At 47.2% G+C, this 18,662-nt stretch overlaps 1 protein-coding gene across 1 annotated transcript in view; it reads right to left on the bottom strand.

Annotated features, from left to right (window-relative positions):
* Positions 1-18,662, bottom strand: part of prkg1b (protein kinase cGMP-dependent 1b) — a 422,934-nt gene that overhangs the window by 69,171 nt on the left and 335,101 nt on the right. The window contains exon 9 of the mRNA XM_078412759.1: positions 16,349-16,423. Coding sequence (XP_078268885.1) covers positions 16,349-16,423 — 75 coding nt within the window. The remainder of the gene's footprint in view (positions 1-16,348; positions 16,424-18,662) is intronic.

The raw sequence follows: 18,662 nt of genomic DNA, 5'->3' as shown, positions 1-18,662 counted from the left end.
CATTCAATGTGATCATGGCTGGTCATTCACAATCAGTACCCCGTTCCTGCCTTCTCCCCATACCCCCTGACTCCGCTATCTTTAAGAGCTCTATTTAGCTCCCTCTTGAAAGCATCCAGAGAATTTTCCTCCACTGCCTTCTGAGGCAGAGAATTCCACAGATTTACAACTCTCTGACTGAAAACGTTTTTACTCATCTCTGTTCTAAATGGACTCCCCCAACATTGGGAACATGTTTCCTGCCTCTAACTTGTCCAATCCCTTAATAATCTTATATGTTTCGAAAAGATCCCCTCTCATCCTTCTAAATTCCAGTGTATACAATCCTAATCGCTCCAGTCTTTCAACATACGACAGTCCCGCCATTCCTGGAATTAACCTGGTGAACCTAAGCTGCACGCCCTCAATTTTGTGTCTAATGTGGAAATACTCTCCTGTTACCATAGTTACTGAAGAAAGGTAACCCGTCCATGTTCTCCAGAACGCTGCCTGACCCGCTGAGTTGCTCCAGCACCTCGTGTCTTTTTTTTGGTAAACCAGCATCTGCACTTCCTTGCGTCTAAAAGATTTTTTCCCCTTTTAAGTATCAACTAGGATAACTATAAGCGGGTGGGTTCAAAAGACAAATGCAAAGAGAGATCTAAATATTTCTAAAGATCTAACAAGTAATTCTTTCTTCTGTTGCAATACTGTGCTCTTCCAGGTTACCAGATAACGGGGAAATGTTTGAGAAATTAATCTTTGCAAGCAAGGGGAGTAAGCGGATTGAAAGGAAGAAAAAAATAAAACAGAAAGACAAAAGACAGAAAGAACTGCCGATGTTTAGTTTAGTTTAGTTTAGTTTAGAGATACAGCGCGGAAACAGGCCCTTCGGCCCACCGAGTCTGTGCCGACCAGCGATCCCAGCACAAACTTACAGGATCTTATAGAAACTTACAAAATTATTAAGGGGTTGGACAGGCTAGATGCAGGAAGATTGTTCCCGATGTTGGGGAAGTCCAGAACAAGGGGTCACAGTTTAAGGATAAGGGGGAAGTCTTTTAGGACCAAGATGAGAACGTTTTTTTTCACACAGAGAGTGGTGAATCTGTGCAATTCTCTGCCACAGAAGGTAGTTGAGGCCAGTTCATTGGCTATATTTAAGAGGGAGTTAGATGTGGCCCTTGTGGCTAAAGGGATCAGGGGGTTATGGAGAGAAGGCAGGTACGGGATACTGAGTTGGATGATCAGCCATGATCATATTGAATGGCGGTGCAGGCTTGAAGGGCTGAATGGCCTACTCCTGCACCTATTTTCTATGTTTCTATGTTTCTATTAACACTATCCTACACACACTAGGGACAATTTACACTTACGCCAAGCCAATTAACCTGCAAACCTGTACGTCTTTGGAGTGTGGGAGGAAACTGAAGACCTCGGAGAAATCCCATCGGGGTCACGGGGAGAACGTACAAACTCCGTACAGACAAGCGCCCATCGAACTCCATCGGGATCGAACTCGGGTCTCGGGCGCTGTGAAGCAGCAACTCTACCGCTGCGCCACCGTGCCGCTCAGATGCTGGAATCGGCTGTAGAACACAGAGTACCAGCGGGCCAGGCAGCGTCCCTGGAGGACATGGATAGGCGACGTTTTGGGCCGAGAGACAGACAAAAAGCTGGAGTAACTCAGCGGGTCAGGCAGCATCTCTAGAGAAAAGGAATAAGGTGACATTTCTGGTTGAGAGCCCCCCCTTCGTCTGCCTTCCATTTTAAACCAGCATCTGCAGTTCCTGTGTTTAGTGTCAGCATCCTTCTTCAGACGAAATGTGCAGGAAGAAACTTCAGATGCTGGTTTAAACCGAAGATGGACTCAATAAGCTGGAGGTAACTCAGCGGGACAGGCAGCATCTCTGGAGAGAAGAAATGGGTGACGTTTCGGGTTGAGATCCTCCTCTCAAGGGAAACGAGAGATATAGGCGCGAATGGCCCTGTATCCTTTATCTCCATTACTTTTTTTGCATATCTTTCATTCATTGTCCCTAATCTCCCTGCATCATCGTTTCCCTTAGCCCTGACGAGTCTGAAGGAACCCGAAACGTCGCCTGTTCCTTCTCTCCAGAGATGCTGCCCGTCCCCGCTGAGTTACTCCAGCTTTTTGTGTTCATCCTTCTTCAGACATCAGACTTCAGTGTGTCTGAGGAAAGGTCCCGACCCCCATGTCCTCCAGAGATGCTGCCTGACCCACTGAGATACACCAGCACTTCATGTTCCACACTGACAAGTAATTATATTCAGTGTCGAGGAGGACCAAAAAAAAAAACTGCAGATGCTGGTTTAAATCGAAGGTGGACACGAAAATGCTGGTGTAACTCAGCGGGGTCAGGCAGCATCTCTGGAGAGAAGGAATGGGTGACGTTTCGGGTCGAGACCCTTCTTCAGACTGATGTCGGCCCTCCCCCCCCCCTGACATCAGTCTGAAGAAGGGTCTCGACCCGAAACGTCACCCATTCCCTCTCTCCCGAGATGCTGCCTGACCTGCTGAGTTACTCCAGCATTTTGTGAATAAATCGATGTCGGGGAGGGGGCGGGACAAAGATGGGATGCAGTCGGAGGCAGGAAGACTAGTGGGAGAACTGGGAAGGGGGAGGGGATAGAGAGGGAAAGCAGGGACGACCTGAAGTTAGAGAAGTTAATGTTCATACCGCTGGGGTGTAAACTGCCCAAGCGAAATACAAGGTGCTGTTCCTCCAATTTGCGTTGGGCCTTGATGCGAACTATTCTCCGTTCTTCCAGCAGAGGGCGAGATTGTATTGGATTTCAATAGATTTGCCAATCGTTTTGAATGCAGGTTCACTTGAGACTATTTTTGTTTCATGTGTTGATTAAAATTTACAAATAATGAGTGCCGCAAGTGATGTAGAAAACCATGGGAACTAATAGCAAGTGAGAATGTCTCGGGGGGGGGGGGGGGGGGGGTTAAGTTCTTTATCTTAACATCAACAGGGAGAAAATGAGATTGAACCTGATGAACCCAGAGACAAAAGTATTGATCCTGGACAACACACAGGTCATTCTGGGCACCATGTTATAGGATAGATTTTTTTATCAAGCTGGAAAGGGTGCAGAGAAGATTTACGAGGACGTTTCCAGGACTCGAGGGTCTGAGCTATAGGGAGAGGTTGAGTAGGCTGGGACTCTATTTCGTGGAGCGCAGGAGGATGAGGGGTGATCTTATGGAGGTGTATAAAATGGAGGTGTATGAGTGGCATAGATAGGGTAGATGCACAGAGGACATAGGTTTAAGCTGAAGGGGAAAAGATTTAATAGAAATCTGAGGGGTAACTTTTTCACACAAAGAGTGGTGGTGGGTGTATGGAACAAGCTGCCAGAGGAGGTAGTTGAGGCTGGGACTATCCCAACATTTAAGAAACAGTTAGGCAGGTACATGGGTAGTAGGACAGGTTTAGATTTAGATTTTTAGATTTAGATTTAGAGATACAGCGCAGAAACAGGCCCTTCGGCCCACCGGGTCCGCGCCGCCCAGCGATCCCCGCACACACTAACACTATCCTATACCCACTATGGACAATTTTTACATTTACCAAGCCAATTAACCTACGTCTTTGGAGTGTGGGAGGAAACCGAAGATCTCGGAGAAAACCCACGCAGGTCACGGGGAGAACGTACAAACTCCGTACAGACGGCGCCCGTAGTCAGGATCGAACCTGAGTCTCCGGCGCTGCATTCGCTGTAAGGCAAGGGATGGGAATCAATCGCGGGCAGGTGGGACTAGCGTAGCTGGGCCGGAGTGGGGAAGTTTGGCCGAAGGGCCTGTTGCTGTGTTCTACTGTATGACTCCATGACTCTAAAGGGGTAAAGGTATCACGATGGCCCACATAAAACCTTTCAGCCATCAGAAACCAGTTACCACAGTACAAAAATTGCAATGTGTTCATACAGATTACTATATACACATACACAATGCACATACACACCATAGAAGGCATACTGTCAGGATGGATCACAGCTTGGCATGGGAACAGCTCTGCCCAAGACTGCAAGAAAGTTCAGAGAGTTCAGGCTGTAGACTTGATTTCAGGCTTTAGAGATGAAGCACAGAAACAGACTCTTGGTCCTTTGGGTCCGCGCCGACCAGCGATCCCCGCACACTAACACTGTCCTGCACACTCGGGACAACTTACAATTTTACCGAAGCCAATCAGCCTACAAACCTGTATGTCTTTGGAGTGTGCGAGAAAACCCACGCGGTCACAGGGAGAACGTACAAACTCCAAACAGACAGCACCCGAAGTCAGGATCGATCCGGGTCTCTGGTGCTGTGAGGCAGCAACTCTACCGCTGCGCCATTGTGCCGCACTGCTACGCCACAGTGCTGCCCTTGTGGGTATAACCCAGACCATCACAGAACAGAGATGAGGAAAAACTTTTTCAGTCAGAGAGTTGCGAATCTGTGGAATTCTCTGCCTCAGAGGGCAGTGGAGGCCAATTCTCTGAATACATTCAAGAGAGAGCTAGATAGAGCTCTTAAGGATAGCGGAGTCAGGGGGTATGGGGAGAAGGCAGGAACGGGGTACTGATTGAGAATGATCAGCCATGATCACATTGAATGGCGGTGCTGGCTGGAAGGGCCGAATGGCCTTCTCCTGCACCTATTTTCTATTGTCTATTGTCTATCACACAAACCAATCTGCAAAATTTTCGACAAGATCATTCTGAAGCGGGTCCCCGACCCGAAATGTCACCTATCCATGTTCTCCAGAGATTCTTCCTGACCTGCTGACTTACTCCAGCACTTATTCACAAAATGCTGGAGTAACTCAGCAGGTCAGGCAGCATCTCAGGAGAGAAGGAATGGGTGACGTTTCGGGTCGAGACCCTTCTTCAGACTGAAGAAGGGTCTCGACCCGAAACGTCACCCATTCCTTCTCTCCTGAGATGCTGCCTGACCTGCTGAGTTACTCCAGCATTTTGTGAATAAATACCTTCGATTTGCACCAGCACCTGCAGTTATTTTCTTACTCCAGCACTTTGTGTCTTTTATTTTGTAAACCTGCATTCGCAGTTCCATGCTTCTGCAAAATTACTGTCATTTACCTGTATAGCTGCCAGCATATTTAGGATTTTCTCATAACTGCATGAGTTTTGAGGTTCCAATCGCCTGTTCGTGCTGATTATATTTTAATGTAGTACATTAACGGGCGGCACGGTGGCGCAGCGGTGGAGTTGCCGCCTTACAGCGCCAGAGACCCGGGTTCGATCCTGCCTATGGGTGCTGTCTGTACGGAGCTTGTACCTTCTCCCTGTGACCTGCGTGGGTTTTCCTCGGGTGCTCCTGGTTTCTTTCCACACTCCAAAGACGTACGGGTTAGTAGGTTAAATTGGCCTTGGTAAAAATTGAGAATTGTCCCTCGTGCGTGGTATTGTGCTGGTGTGTCGGATGGTGCTAATGTAACGGGGATCGCTGGTCGGCCTGGACTCGGTGGGCCGAAGGGCCTGTTTCTGCGCTAAATGCTGGACTCCTCATCAGGTTATTGGGTATTTCCAGTGAGAGTTCATTTAACACAGATTACTGACATGCTCTCTCTCCATTCTGCCACCACCAGCAACTCTACCGCTGCACTGGTCAGACCGTATTCGGCCCATCCAGTCCACTCGCCATTCAATCATGGCTGATCTCTGCCTCCTAATCCCATTTTCCTGCCTTCTTCCCCATAACCCTTGGCACCCGTTCTAATCAAGAATTTATTTATCGGCACAGCACATCACTGGCAACTGTCTCCCGGCCGTTCAGGACATTTTCTACCGGCGGTGCCTGCGGAAGGCACGCAGCATCATCAAGGACCACAGCCACCCAGCACGCAGGCTGTTCTCCTTGTTACCGTCAGGCAGACGATACAGGAGTATGGCTGCCCGTACCACCAGACTTAAGAACAGTTTCTACCATCAGGACAATCAGGCTTCTGAACTCACAAACACATTTCAAATCATATACGTTGATTATTTTTTAATATTGTCTTTTTAACTATTTTTTAATATTGTCTTTTTACCTTACTAACGTCATTTTTTAATCTTATTTATCCTTGGAATATTACTGCTGAGGTGACCCGTTGTCTTGTCAAATACATTTCATTGTACCGTTGACCCTGTGCCAACCTACATATGGCAAATAAAAATGTATTAAATTAAATATCTCCGCCTTAAGGATCCCCACTGGCTTGGCCTCCACAGCCCTCTGTGGCAATGAGTTCCACAGATTAGCCACCCTCTGACTAAAGATCATTCAGTCTTGTTTGTACGTGGTGTCAGGGGTTATGGGGAGAAGACATGAGGATGGGGTTTGAAGGGAGAGATAGATCAGCCATGAATGAATGGCGGAGTAGACTTGATGGGCCGAATGGCCTAATTCTGCTCCTATCACTTACGGATCTTATGAATTTTGGGCACCACGTCTGAGGAAGGATGTACTGGCTCTGGAGAGGGTCCAGAGGTGGTTTATGAGAATGATCCCAGGAATGAATGGGTTAAGTTATGATGAGCTTTTGAAGGCACTGTGCCTCTACTCGCAGGAGTTTAGAAGGATGAGGGGATGGGGGGAACCTCATTGAAACTAACCGAATAGTGAAAGGCCTGTATAGAGTAGATATCATCATATCATATCATATATATACAGCCGGAAACAGGCCTTTTCGGCCCACCAAGTCCGTGCCGCCCAGTGATCCCCGTACATTAACACTATCCTACACCCACTAGGGACAATTTTTACATTTACCCAGCCAATTAACCTACATACCTGTACGTCTTTGGAGTGTGGGAGGAAACCGAAGATCTCGGAGAAAACCCACGCAGGTCACGGGGAGAACGTACAAACTCCTTACAGTGCAGCACCCGTAGTCAGGATCGAACCTGAGTCTCCGGAGCTGCATTCGCTGTAAAGCAGCAACTCTACCGCTGCGCTACCGTGCCGCCCATGGATGTGGAGAGGATATGTCCACTAGTGGGAGCGTCTAGGACCAAAGGTCATAGCCTCAGAATTAAAGGATGTTCTTTTAGGAAGGAGATGAGAAGGAATTTCTTTAGTCAGAGGGTGATGAATCTGTGGAACTCATTGCCACAGAAGGCTGTGGAGGCCAAGTCAGTGGATACCTTTAAGGCAGAGGTAGATGAATTCTTGATTAGTACGGGTGTCAGGGGCAACGGGGAGAAGGCAGGAAAATGGGGTTAAGAGGGAAAGATAGATCAGCCATGATTGAATGGCGGAGTCAACTTGATGGGCCTTAATAGAAACATTTAAATTCTTAAGGGATTGGACAGACTAGATGCAGAAAAAGAGTTCCCGATGTTGGGGGAGTCCAGAACCAGGGGTCACAGTTTAAAAATAAGGAGTAGGCCATTTAGGACTGAGATGAGGAAAAACGTTATCACCCAGAGAGTTGTGAATCTGTGGAATTCTCCGCCACAGAGGGCAGTGGAGGCCAATTCACTGGATGTTTTCAATACAATACAATGCAATATATCTTCATTGTCATTGTACAGGGGTACAACGAGATTGGGAATGCGCCTCCCATACGGTGCAATAAATCAATTAGCTAATCGGTATTAATTTAAACAACCCAATGAAACAAATTAGAACAGTTTTAAAACAGTATAAAGTGCAAGTAGATCTGTGCCGGATCACTGTGCGATGTGACCATCCGGCTCAACAGGACCGGTTCATGGCAGCTATGGCCCTGGGGATGAAGCTGTTCCTGAGTCTGGAGGTGCGTGCGTAGAAGGCCTTGTATCGTCTGCCCGATGGTGGAAGTTCGAACAGACTGTTGCAGGGCTGTGAAGAATCTTTGTGGATGCTGAGGCATCGTGGCTTTTATGAGGCATCGTGTGTTGTAGATGCCCCCCAAGGCTGGTAGCTCTTTGGGCTAACGGAATCAAGGGATATGGGGAGAAAGCAGGGAAATGGAGTACTGATTTTGGATGGTCAGCCACGATCATATATGAATGGCGGTGCTGGCTCAAAGGGCCGAATTGCCTACTCCTGCGCCTATTTTCGATGTTTCGCTGTTTCTATGAATGGCCTAACTCCAGTCCTATCACCTGTGAATACTTTCTTTGTTCGCCTGCCAAAAGCCCCATTATATAAGATGCTGCCTTTTGTACATTTCGTGGAATGGGAAGTTAATTACAGCAGTCCATTCAAGCTGAGATATTCAGTAGGTTTGCAAATGTAATATAATTCTCCGTCCAAGTTACCAAGAGCAGAACCGTTCACCATTCAGAGAAGTGGTTTTTTTTTTCAATGTCTTTTCAATAGACCCATGAAACACCCACTGCATGCAGTCAGCTATGTTTGCGGCAGATGAAGAACAATCACATTATTGTGCATTCAAACGTTTTTAACAGAGTCGAGATAAAGCTGCAGTTCAACATCTGAAGACGGTATTTGAATAAATCTGTTTTTTGCCTCATGAAAGGTTTAATTCGAGGCATTGTCTCCAATCCCGGCCTCTATCCAAACCACGTTACCATGGCATTATCTTCCATTATTAATTTCCGTTTTCTTGTCACCCTTGTGATATGCTAAGGAACTATGCTGTGACATCAAAAGCTATTGTTTTGAGAGAAAGGATTACTAATGGCGGTGCTAAGATCAAGCATATTTTAATTTCATACGATCATAGAGTCTTACAGCGTGGAAACGGGCCCTTCGGCTCAACTTGCCCACACTGGCCAACATCTCCCATCTGCACTAGTCCCACCTGCCTTCGTTTGGCCCATATACCTCTAAACCTGTCCGATAGTGGAGTCAGGGGGCATGGGGAGAGGGCAGGAACGGGGGTACTGATTGTGAATGATCAGCCATGATCACATTGAATGGCAGTGCTGGCTCGAAGGGCTGAATGGCCTCCTCCTGAACCTATTGTCTATTGTCCATTGTCTATTCATGTACCAGTCTAAATGTATCTTAGATGTTGCGATAGCCCCTGCCTCAACTACCTCCTCCGGCAGCTCGTTCCATACACCCACCACCCTTTGCGTGACAAACGTTACCCCTCAGGTTCCTATTAAATCTTTCCCTGCTCACCTTAAACCTATGTCCTCTGGTTCTCGATTCCCCTACTCTGAGCAACAGACTCTGCGCATCTACCCGGTCTATTCCTCTCATGATTTGATACACCTCTGTAATATCACCCCTCATCCTCTTGCACTCCAAGGAATCGAGGTCTAGTACGCTTAACCTCTCCCTATAGCTCAGGCCCTGGGCGTCAAAAAGTGGGCAAAGCCCAGACCATCACACAAACCATCCTCCCTTCTTTTGACTCCATTCATTCCTCATGCTGTCTCGGCAGAGAGCAGTGCTGAACTACTATCTACCTCTTTGGTAACCCTCGGACTATCCTTGATCGGACTTTGCTGGCTTTACCTTGCACTAAACGTTATTCCCGTATCATGCATCTATACACAGTAAATGGCTCGATTGTCTTTCTACTGACTGGTTAGCACGCAACTAAAGCTTTTCACTGTTCCTCGGTACACGTGGCACTGAACTAAACTCACTAACTACCCAATCTATTCCTCTCATGTTTGTGATTTCTTGTAAGTTTTCTTGTGAATCAACAATTCCTCTATCTGGTGGTGGACTACTATGTGTGTTTACCACTGCTGATAAAGGACCACAAATACTTTGTTTAAATAGCTAGTGTAAGAAAATAACTGCAGATGCTGGTACAAATCGAAGGTATTTATTCACAATTGTCCCGCCCCCCCCCCCCCCCCCCCCTGACATCAGTCTGAAGAAGGCTCTCGATCCGAAACGTCACCCATTCCTTCTCTCCTGAGATGCCCCCTGACCTGCTGAGTTACTCCAGCATTTTGTTTAAATAGCTGTTTGCTATGGATGAACAAGGATAACCAAAACTAATAGACTGCAAAGGCCACAACATGCCCACAGATAGTACCCAGATATTTACAGCTCCAAAGCTACTGGCAAGCGAACAAGATCATAAGTCATAGTGATAGGAGTAAAATTAGGCCATTCGGCCCATCAAGTCTACTCTGCCATTCAATCATGGCTGACCTATCTCTCCCTCCTAACCCCATTCTCCTGCCTTCTCCCCAACACCTCTGACACCCGCACTAATCAAGAATCTACCCTTAAATATATCCAATGACTTGGCCTCCACAGCCTTCTGTGGCAAAGAATTCCACAGATTCACCACCCCTCTGGCTGAAGAAATTCTTCCTCATCTCCTGCGTAAAAGAACGTCCTTTAATTCTGAGGCTGTGACCCCGTGGTCATAGACTCTCCCACTAGTGGAAACATCCTCTCCACACCCACTCTAGCATCTGCAATCTTGAGCAAAGCACAAAGTAACTCAATGGGTCAGGCAGCATCTGAGGAGGAAATGGGCAAATGACATTTCGGGTCGGGACCCTTCTTCAGACTGGTTGTAGCAGGGTGGGTGGGGGGGGGGGGGTGGAGAAAACTGGGAAAGAGAGCTGTTTAGCCTAGTTTAGTCAGTGGAAAGTCTACACATGATTACCAGCGAGCTGTGTTCAGATACAGGGTAAAGGGAAGAATGTTTAGTGCAAGATAGATCTCCCTTGTCACATCTAGGACTGCATCGACTTGACCCATTATCTTTGCTTCTCTCCGCAGATGCTGACTGGCTTGGTGAGCATTTCCTGCAAATACTTAAAAGAAATGATTCTCTGAGGGAGACATGGTCTGTAAACACTGAGATTAAGTGAGACGAATTGGGTTATTTGAAAGATGCAATGAGATAGGCTGAATCATTAAACAGGGGATTAGAGCATGATTAACTAAGCCATTAGATAGGGACAGAGTAAACTGTTATTAATTAGAACGACTGAGGTGTCTGAGGTTTTAAACAAAGACATACAATAAGTTAGACAATGTAGAAATAATGAACTGAAGATGTTGGTTTAGAGAAAAAGACAGAAAATGCTGGACTTCAGAATTTGAAGAATTTACCAACGTTGCCTATCCATGTTCATCATCATCATCATCATCATCATCATCATCATCATCATCATCATCATCATCATCATCATCATCATCATCATCATCATCATCATCATACATACAGCCGGAAACAGGCCATTCGGCCCACCAAGTCCGTGCCGCCCAGTGATCCCCGCACATTAACACTATCCTACACCCACTAGGGACAATTTTTACATTTACCCAGCCAATTAACCGACAAACCTGCACGTCTTTGGAGTGAGGGAGGAAACCGAAGATCACGGAGAAAACCCACGCAGGTCACGGGGAGAATGTACAGACAAGCACCCATAGTCAGGATCGAACCTGGGTCTCCCGTTGCTGCAAGCTCTGTAAGGCAGCAACTCTACCACTGCACCACCATGCCACCCGGTCCAAAGAGTTTACTCAAACAGTTTGTGTTTTTTATTTGAAAGGTAGGCAGTATGTTCAACCAATAAACAGGCAAATATCCTCTCCAGTGCTAAGACCAATTTCCTCCATCTCCAACTTCCTCTACCCTCTGTCGTACCACATCTTCTTCTGAAACACGCCACACCTGAATTCACTTGGGAGAAGCTTATTCAATGGCCAGCCTTCCAACCCACATCCCCACTGAAGTTGAGCTTAAGTAAACTTCTGCTACCCACGTGGACAGTGGGGAGCACTGGCACAGTGGCAGAGTTGGTGCCGCACAGCGCCAGAGACCCGGGTTCGATTAGGCGAGAAATCTGCATTAGGCGAGAAACAGTATTGGGTCGACTGATGGGACTGAAGGCTGATAAATCCCCAGGGCCTGATGGTCTGCATCCCAGGGTACTCAAGGAGGTGGCTCTAGAAATAGTGGATGCATTTTGGTGATTATTTTCCAATGTTCAATAGTTTCAGGATCAGTTCCTGTGGATTGGAGGGTAGCTAATGTTATCCCACTTTTCAAGAAAGGAGCGAGAGAGAGAAAGCGGGAAATTATAAACCAGTTAGTCTGACATCAGTGGTGGGGAAGATGCTGGAGTCAATTATTAAAGAGGTAATAACGGAGCATTTGGATAGCAGCAAAATGATTGGCCCAAGTCAGCATGGATTTATGAAGGGGAATTACTGCTTGACTAATCTTCTGGAATTTTTTGAGGATGTGACAAGTAAATTGGATGAAGGGGAGCCAGTGAATGTAGTGTATCTAGACTTTCAGAAAGCCTTTGATAAGGTCCCACAAGGGGGATTGGGGAGCAAAATTAGAGCACATGGTATTGGGGGTAGGGTATTGACATGGATAGAGAATTGGTTGGTAGACAGGAAGCAAAGAGTAGGAATAAACGGGTCCTTTTCAGAATGGCAGGCAGTGGCGAGTGGAGTGCCGCAAGGCTCGGTGTTGGGGCCGCAACTATTTACAATATATATTAATGATTTGGATGATGGAATTAGAAGTAACACTAGCAGCAAGAAGCAAGCTTGCGGATGACACAAAGCTGGGTGGCAGTGTCAACTGCGAAGAGAATGTTAGGAAGTTGCAGGGTGACTTGGACAGGTTGAGTGAATGGGCAGATGCATGGCAGATGCAGTATAATGTAGATAAATGTGAGCTTATCCACTTTGGCGGCAAAAACAAGGAGGCAGATTATTATCTCAATGGTGTCAGATTAGGTAAAGGGGAAGTGCAACGAGACCTGGGTGTCCTTGTACACCAGTCACAGAAAGTAAGCGTGCAGGTACAGCAGGCAGTGAAGAAAGCTAATGGCATGTCGGCATTCATATAGAGGGGATTTGAGTATAGGAGTAAAGAGGTCCTTCTGCAGTTGTATAGGGCCCTGGTGAGACCACATCTGGAGTATTGTGTGCAGTTTTGGTCTCCTAATTTGAGGAAGGACATCCTTGCTATTGAGGCAGTGCAGCGTAGGTTCACGAGGTTAATCCCCGGGATGGCGGGACTGTCGTATGAGGAAAGATTGGAAAGACTGGGCTTGTATTCACTGGAGTTTAGAAGGATGAGAGGGGATCTTATAGAGACGTATAAAATTACAAAAGGACTGGACAAGCTAGATGCAGGAAAAATGTTCCCAATATAGGGGGAGTCCAGAACCAGGGGCCACAGTCTAAGAATAAAGGGGAGGCCATTTAAAACGGGTGAGAAAAAACGTTTTCACCCAGAGAGTTGTGAATCTGTGGAATTCTCTGCCACAGAGGGCAGTGGAGGCCAATTCACTGGATGAATTTAAAAGAGAGTTGGATGGAGCTCTAGGGGCTAGCGGAATCAAGGGATATGGGGAGAAGGTAGGCACGGGGTACTGATTGTGGATGATCAGCCATGATCACAATGATTGGCGGTGCTGGCTCGAAGGGCCAAATGGCCTCCTCCTGCACCTATTTTCTATGTTTCTATGTTTCTATGATCCTGCTTGTCTGTACGGAGTTTATACGTTCTCCCTGCTTGGGTTTTCTCCGAGAATTTTGGTTTCCCCCCACGCTCCAAAGACGTACAGGTTTCTAGGTTAATTGGCTTGGTATACATGTAAAATTGTCCCAAGTGTGTGGAGGGCAGTGTTAGTGTACGGCGATCGCTGGTCAGTGTGGACTCGGTGGGCCGAAGGGCCTGTTTCCATGCTGTATCTCTAAACTAAAATTCCTTGTTCCATTTAAGGACATCTTTTTATTTCAGCGCTGAGTCACGAGACATCAGTATCCGCATCTTTGAGGAAGATGGAGTTCACGACATCCATCATCCTTTCAGTGATGAATTGCTGCCTGCTTTCACTTCTAAATGGGCTAACTCTAAGATCCTTTCTCTTGGCACAACTGATTTGTGTCAAGAACGGCCTTCATGTCTAAGGCTCTCATTATTCTCTCATCTCATCCTGAACTCTGTGAAGACCCCTTTATCTACTCATTTTACACTTGCCACAACAGTCCGTGACACAAATCTGATTTTCGACACACAAGAGGAAGTGCCAATTGATCCAATCATTGTAAATGTCCAAACAATGTGTCATCGGTCCCTAATATTCACGGTGCTTTTAAAGTTTTTCTTTGAGTTTAAAGATTCGGCGCAGAATCAGGCCCTTCGGCCCACCGAATCCGCGCCGACCAGCGATCCCCGCACATTAACACTATCCTACACACACTAGGCACATAGAAACATAGAAACATAGAAAATAGGTGCAGGAGTAGGCCATTCGTCCCTTCGAGCCTGCACCGCCATTCAATATGATCATGGCTGATCATCCAGCTCAGTAACCTGTACCTGCCTTCTCTCCATACCCCTTGATCCCTTTAGCCACAAGGGCCACATCTAACTCCCTCTTAAATGTAGCCAATGAACTGGCCTCCACTACCTTCTGTGGCAGAGAATTCCACAGACTCACCACTCTCTGTGTGAAGAAATGTTTTCTCATCTCGGTCCTAAAAGACTTCCTTATCCCTTATCCTTAAGCTGTGACCCCTGGTTCTGGACTCCCCCAACATCGGGAACAATCTTCCCGCATCTAGCCTCTCCAACCCCTTAAGAATTTTATATGTTTCTATAAGATCCCCCCTCAGTCTTCTAAATTCCAGGCCAGGCCAATTAACTGCGTCTTTGGAGCGTGGGAGGAATCCGAGGATCACGGAGAAAACCCATGCAGGTCACGGGGAAGTACGTACAAACGTCGTACAGACAAGTGCCCGTAGTCAGGATCGAACGAAGGAAGTTGAAACACTCAAGGGATTGCTAATACAATCCCTGACGGGAAATGGCAAGGTTGTCAGACCAGACACGTAAAAAACCTAAGGGATATATATTTTGAAAGGCAACCAAAATGTAGCGCGAATGGGAATAATTTACATTAATGACAGCAAATGGATAATTCTCTCAAAAAGCCAGCTTGAGTACAAGGGGGTTAGATGTCCAGCGCACAGATCAAGTGGTTTCACCAGCACAATATCACAAAACACAAAAGAATAACACAGCTCTGTCAAAATAAAAGCACTGCAGATCATTTGTTAAATTCGAGCATCAATTGTGCAATTGTAGCGACCATAGAGAATGGTCCGGGTCGTCGAACCCTCGGATTGGCCAGCGAGGTCACGTGGGAACGCGACCGTGGGGATTGGTCCAGGGAGCGACATCGCTGATTGGCCAGCGATGTCAGGTGCGCGTTTGGCGCCCGATTTAGTTAGTTCGGCGAAGTCTTCAAGGAAGACGGTAAGTTTGTATTGGTTGTCCTGTACCTTGTTGTTTAACTCTGTATTCGTGTATTGCGGCTGCAATAAACTTCGTCTACAACCAACAAGTTTCGGACTCGCCATACAATCCAGCTTTTACTTTTCATGATAATCAGCACTCTTGTAAACCTGACACAGTGTTGATGCTTTGGGAATAGCCAAGAAATGCTTCGTTTATATTGGGTTTAGTTCAGAGATGTGTAGTCAGGATCGAACCCGGGTCTCTGGCGCTGTAAGGCAGCAACTCTACCGCTGCGCCACCGTTTAGCTCTGCCTGTCCGCTCTTTCCTGATATTATTCAATTTTATTCCCTTTTCAGATATCTGTCTACTTCCCTTCTGAAAGTTACTATTGGAATTCGTGTCCGTCGCTTTTAGATTTGATTTCGTTTTTAGAGATACAGCGCGGAAACGGGCCCTTCGGCCCACCGAGCCCGCGCCGACCAGCGATCCCCGCACATGAACGCTATCCTACACACACGAGGGGCAATTTACATTTTTACCCAGCCAATTAACCTACAAACCTGTACGTCTTTGGAGTGTGGGAGGATACCGAAGACGGTGGCGCAGCGGTAGAGTTGCCGCCTTGCAGCGAATACAGCGCCGGAGACTCGGGTTCGATCCTGACTACGGGCGCCGTCTGTACGGAGTTTGTACGTTCTCCCCGTGACCTGCGTGGGTTTTGCTCCGAGATCTTCGGTTTCCTCCCACACTCCAAAGACGTACAGGTATGTAGGTTAATTGGCTGGGTAAATGTAAAAATTGTCCCTAGCGTGTGTAGGATAGTGTTAATGTGCGGGGATCGCTGGGCGGCGCGGACTCGGTGGGCCGAAGGGCCTGTTTCCGCGCTGTATCTCTAAATCTAAAATCTAAAAAATCTCGGGGAAAACCCACGCGGGTGACGGGGAGAGCGCACATACTCCGTGCAGACAGCACCCGTGGTCGGGATCGAACCCGGGTCTCTGGCGCTGTGAGCGCTGCAAGGCAGCAACTCTACCACTGCGCCACCGTGGCCGCCCAAGGTCCCTAAGCTCAAGGTATATTTCTAAGATCCTTGCACCCGAACGAGCTTTTAAAATGTTATCTTGCTGCTCACCCACCAGCTGCAGGTGACAATCATGGTTAAAATCAACTTCAAGAACATGAACGATTGACATACTTAGCTTTAGCTTCAGCATCCTCGTAAGCTTTGTTAGATACGTCTTCAAGACCTCCGATTAGGTGTTTGAACGAGCTGCAACAATCAGAACACAGTTTCAGTGAAAAGATATTCTTAAACAATTAAGGCTCTAAAATGTTCAGTGATTCGATGGCACTTTATTGTCACGTGTACCCACTCCCTGGATCACCCCCCTCGGCATGGGTTGGACAGGGCTGGGGAAGGGACTAGTGTTACGGGGTTTGCCTGAAGGGGCTAGGGAGATAACTCGTGCTTGAGGCTGAAGAGAGTGTGGATGTTCTGTTGCTGCATTAAAATTACCGTTAATACCTACCTACCTGGCGTCTTGCCTGATTCCAGACCCACTACACTGGTGACCCTCGACATTTCCTCGCAAGTCGCGATGGACCCGAACGTTCCTCAACACGCACTACCCGGCCCTGCCGGTCGGCCGCCTCTGGGCCCTGCCGGACCCCACCCCGTGGACCCTGCCGACCGCGCCGTTCTCCACGCCGTGGCGTTGAAGCTGCCTCCCCTTAGGACCGACGACCCTGACTTCTGGTTTGACCAGGCCGAGGCGCAGTTTGCACTGCGGGGCGTGACAGCCGACGCCACCAAGTACTTTTACGTTATCGGCGCCCCCGATCAGGCCACCGCGCGACGGGTCAGACGTGTCCTCTGCGCCCCCCCCCTGGCGGGTAATAAGTATGAGGGCCTCAAGGCCTTTCTCCTGAGGGCGTTCAGCCTCAGCGAGGCCGAGCGGGCGAACCAGATCCTACGGATGACTGGCCTGGGTGACCGCCAGACCCACTACAATATATGTGTGTGTGTGTGTGTATATAAATATATATATATATATATATGTGTGTGTGTATATATATATATATATATATATATATATGCAAACACCTGTGGACAGAGATATTACTTTCTTGCGGTGGAATGCATTTAATTTGAAATTTAAACTGTTCTGTCAATACAAAAGAAATGCAGGTAATTTGTTAAATTATCTGTTAAATTCCAGCATCAATTGCGCAATTCAGTCGTTACTTTAATCTGGTTCGATCCTGACTACTGGTGCTGTCTGTATGGAGTTTCTACGTTCTCCTTGTGACAGCCTGGGGTTTCTCCGGGTGGTCCGGTTTCCTCACACACTCCAAAGACGTTGAGGCTCGGTAGTTAATTGGCTTCGGTAAAGTTGTAGATTGTCCCTAGTGTGTAGGATAATGCTCGTGGATGGGGTGATCGATGGTCGGTGCGGACTCGGTGGGCCGAAGGGCCTGTCTCCGTGCTGTATCTCTAAAGCCTACAGACGCTGCAAGGAAGATGGTTCAGCGAAATAAGCATCTTTGAAAATCAAACATGATTCCTAAGACACCTAATATTTAATCGTGCTGCTGTCAGCCATTTTTACCGAGTGTTTACGTTTCTTCTGAAAGGTCGTCTTATAAATGTCAAACAGCTTTAAACGTGAGGATTACACTTGCACTTAGGGATGTTGCTGTATAGACTCTTTAAGAGCTCATATCAAATTTAACAGACCCTGGAGGAAAAACGTACAACGTAATTTTTTCTGGTCTCATGAGGAATGAGAGGAGATCTTATCGAAACGTATAAGATTATTAAGGGGTTGGACATGTTAGAGGCAGGAAACATGTTCCCAATGCTGGGGGAGCCCAGAACAAGGGGCCACAGTTTAAGAATAAGGGGTAGGCCATTTAGAACTGAGATGAGGAAAAACTTTTTCAGTCAGAGAGTTGTGAATCTGTGGAATTCTCTGCCTCAGAAGGCAGTGGAGGCCAAGTCAGTGGATATTTTAAAGGCAGAGATGGACAAATTCTTGATTAGACAATAGACAATAGGTGCAGGAGTACGTCATTCGGCCCTTCGAGCCAGCACCATCATTCAATGTGATCATGGCTGATCATTCTCAATCAGTACCCCCGTTCCTGCCTTCTCCCCATACCCCCTGACTCCGCTATCCTTAAGAGCTCTATCTAGCTCTTTCTTGAATGCATTCAGAGACTTGGCCTCCACTGCCTTCTGAGAACGGGTGTCAAGGGTTATGGAGAGAAGGCAGGAGAATGGGGTTAGGAGGGAGGGACAGATCAACCATGATTGATGGGCCAAATGGCCTAATTCTACTCCTATCACTTATGACCTTATGACCTAATGAGATATATGGGGCAAGTTTTTTACAGAGAGTACAGGGGGCCTGGAATGCATTGCCAGGGATTGTGGTGTTTGCTTAGTTTAGTTTAGAGATACAGCACAGAAACAGGCCCTTCGGCCCTTAAAGACCGCACCGATCAGC

The sequence above is a fragment of the Rhinoraja longicauda genome, chromosome 16 (assembly GCF_053455715.1).
Source record: "Rhinoraja longicauda isolate Sanriku21f chromosome 16, sRhiLon1.1, whole genome shotgun sequence".
NCBI classification, from domain to species: domain Eukaryota; kingdom Metazoa; phylum Chordata; class Chondrichthyes; order Rajiformes; family Arhynchobatidae; genus Rhinoraja; species Rhinoraja longicauda.
The sequence above is the reverse complement of the archived record's forward strand: the minus strand, read 5'-3'. Positions and strand labels throughout refer to the sequence as shown.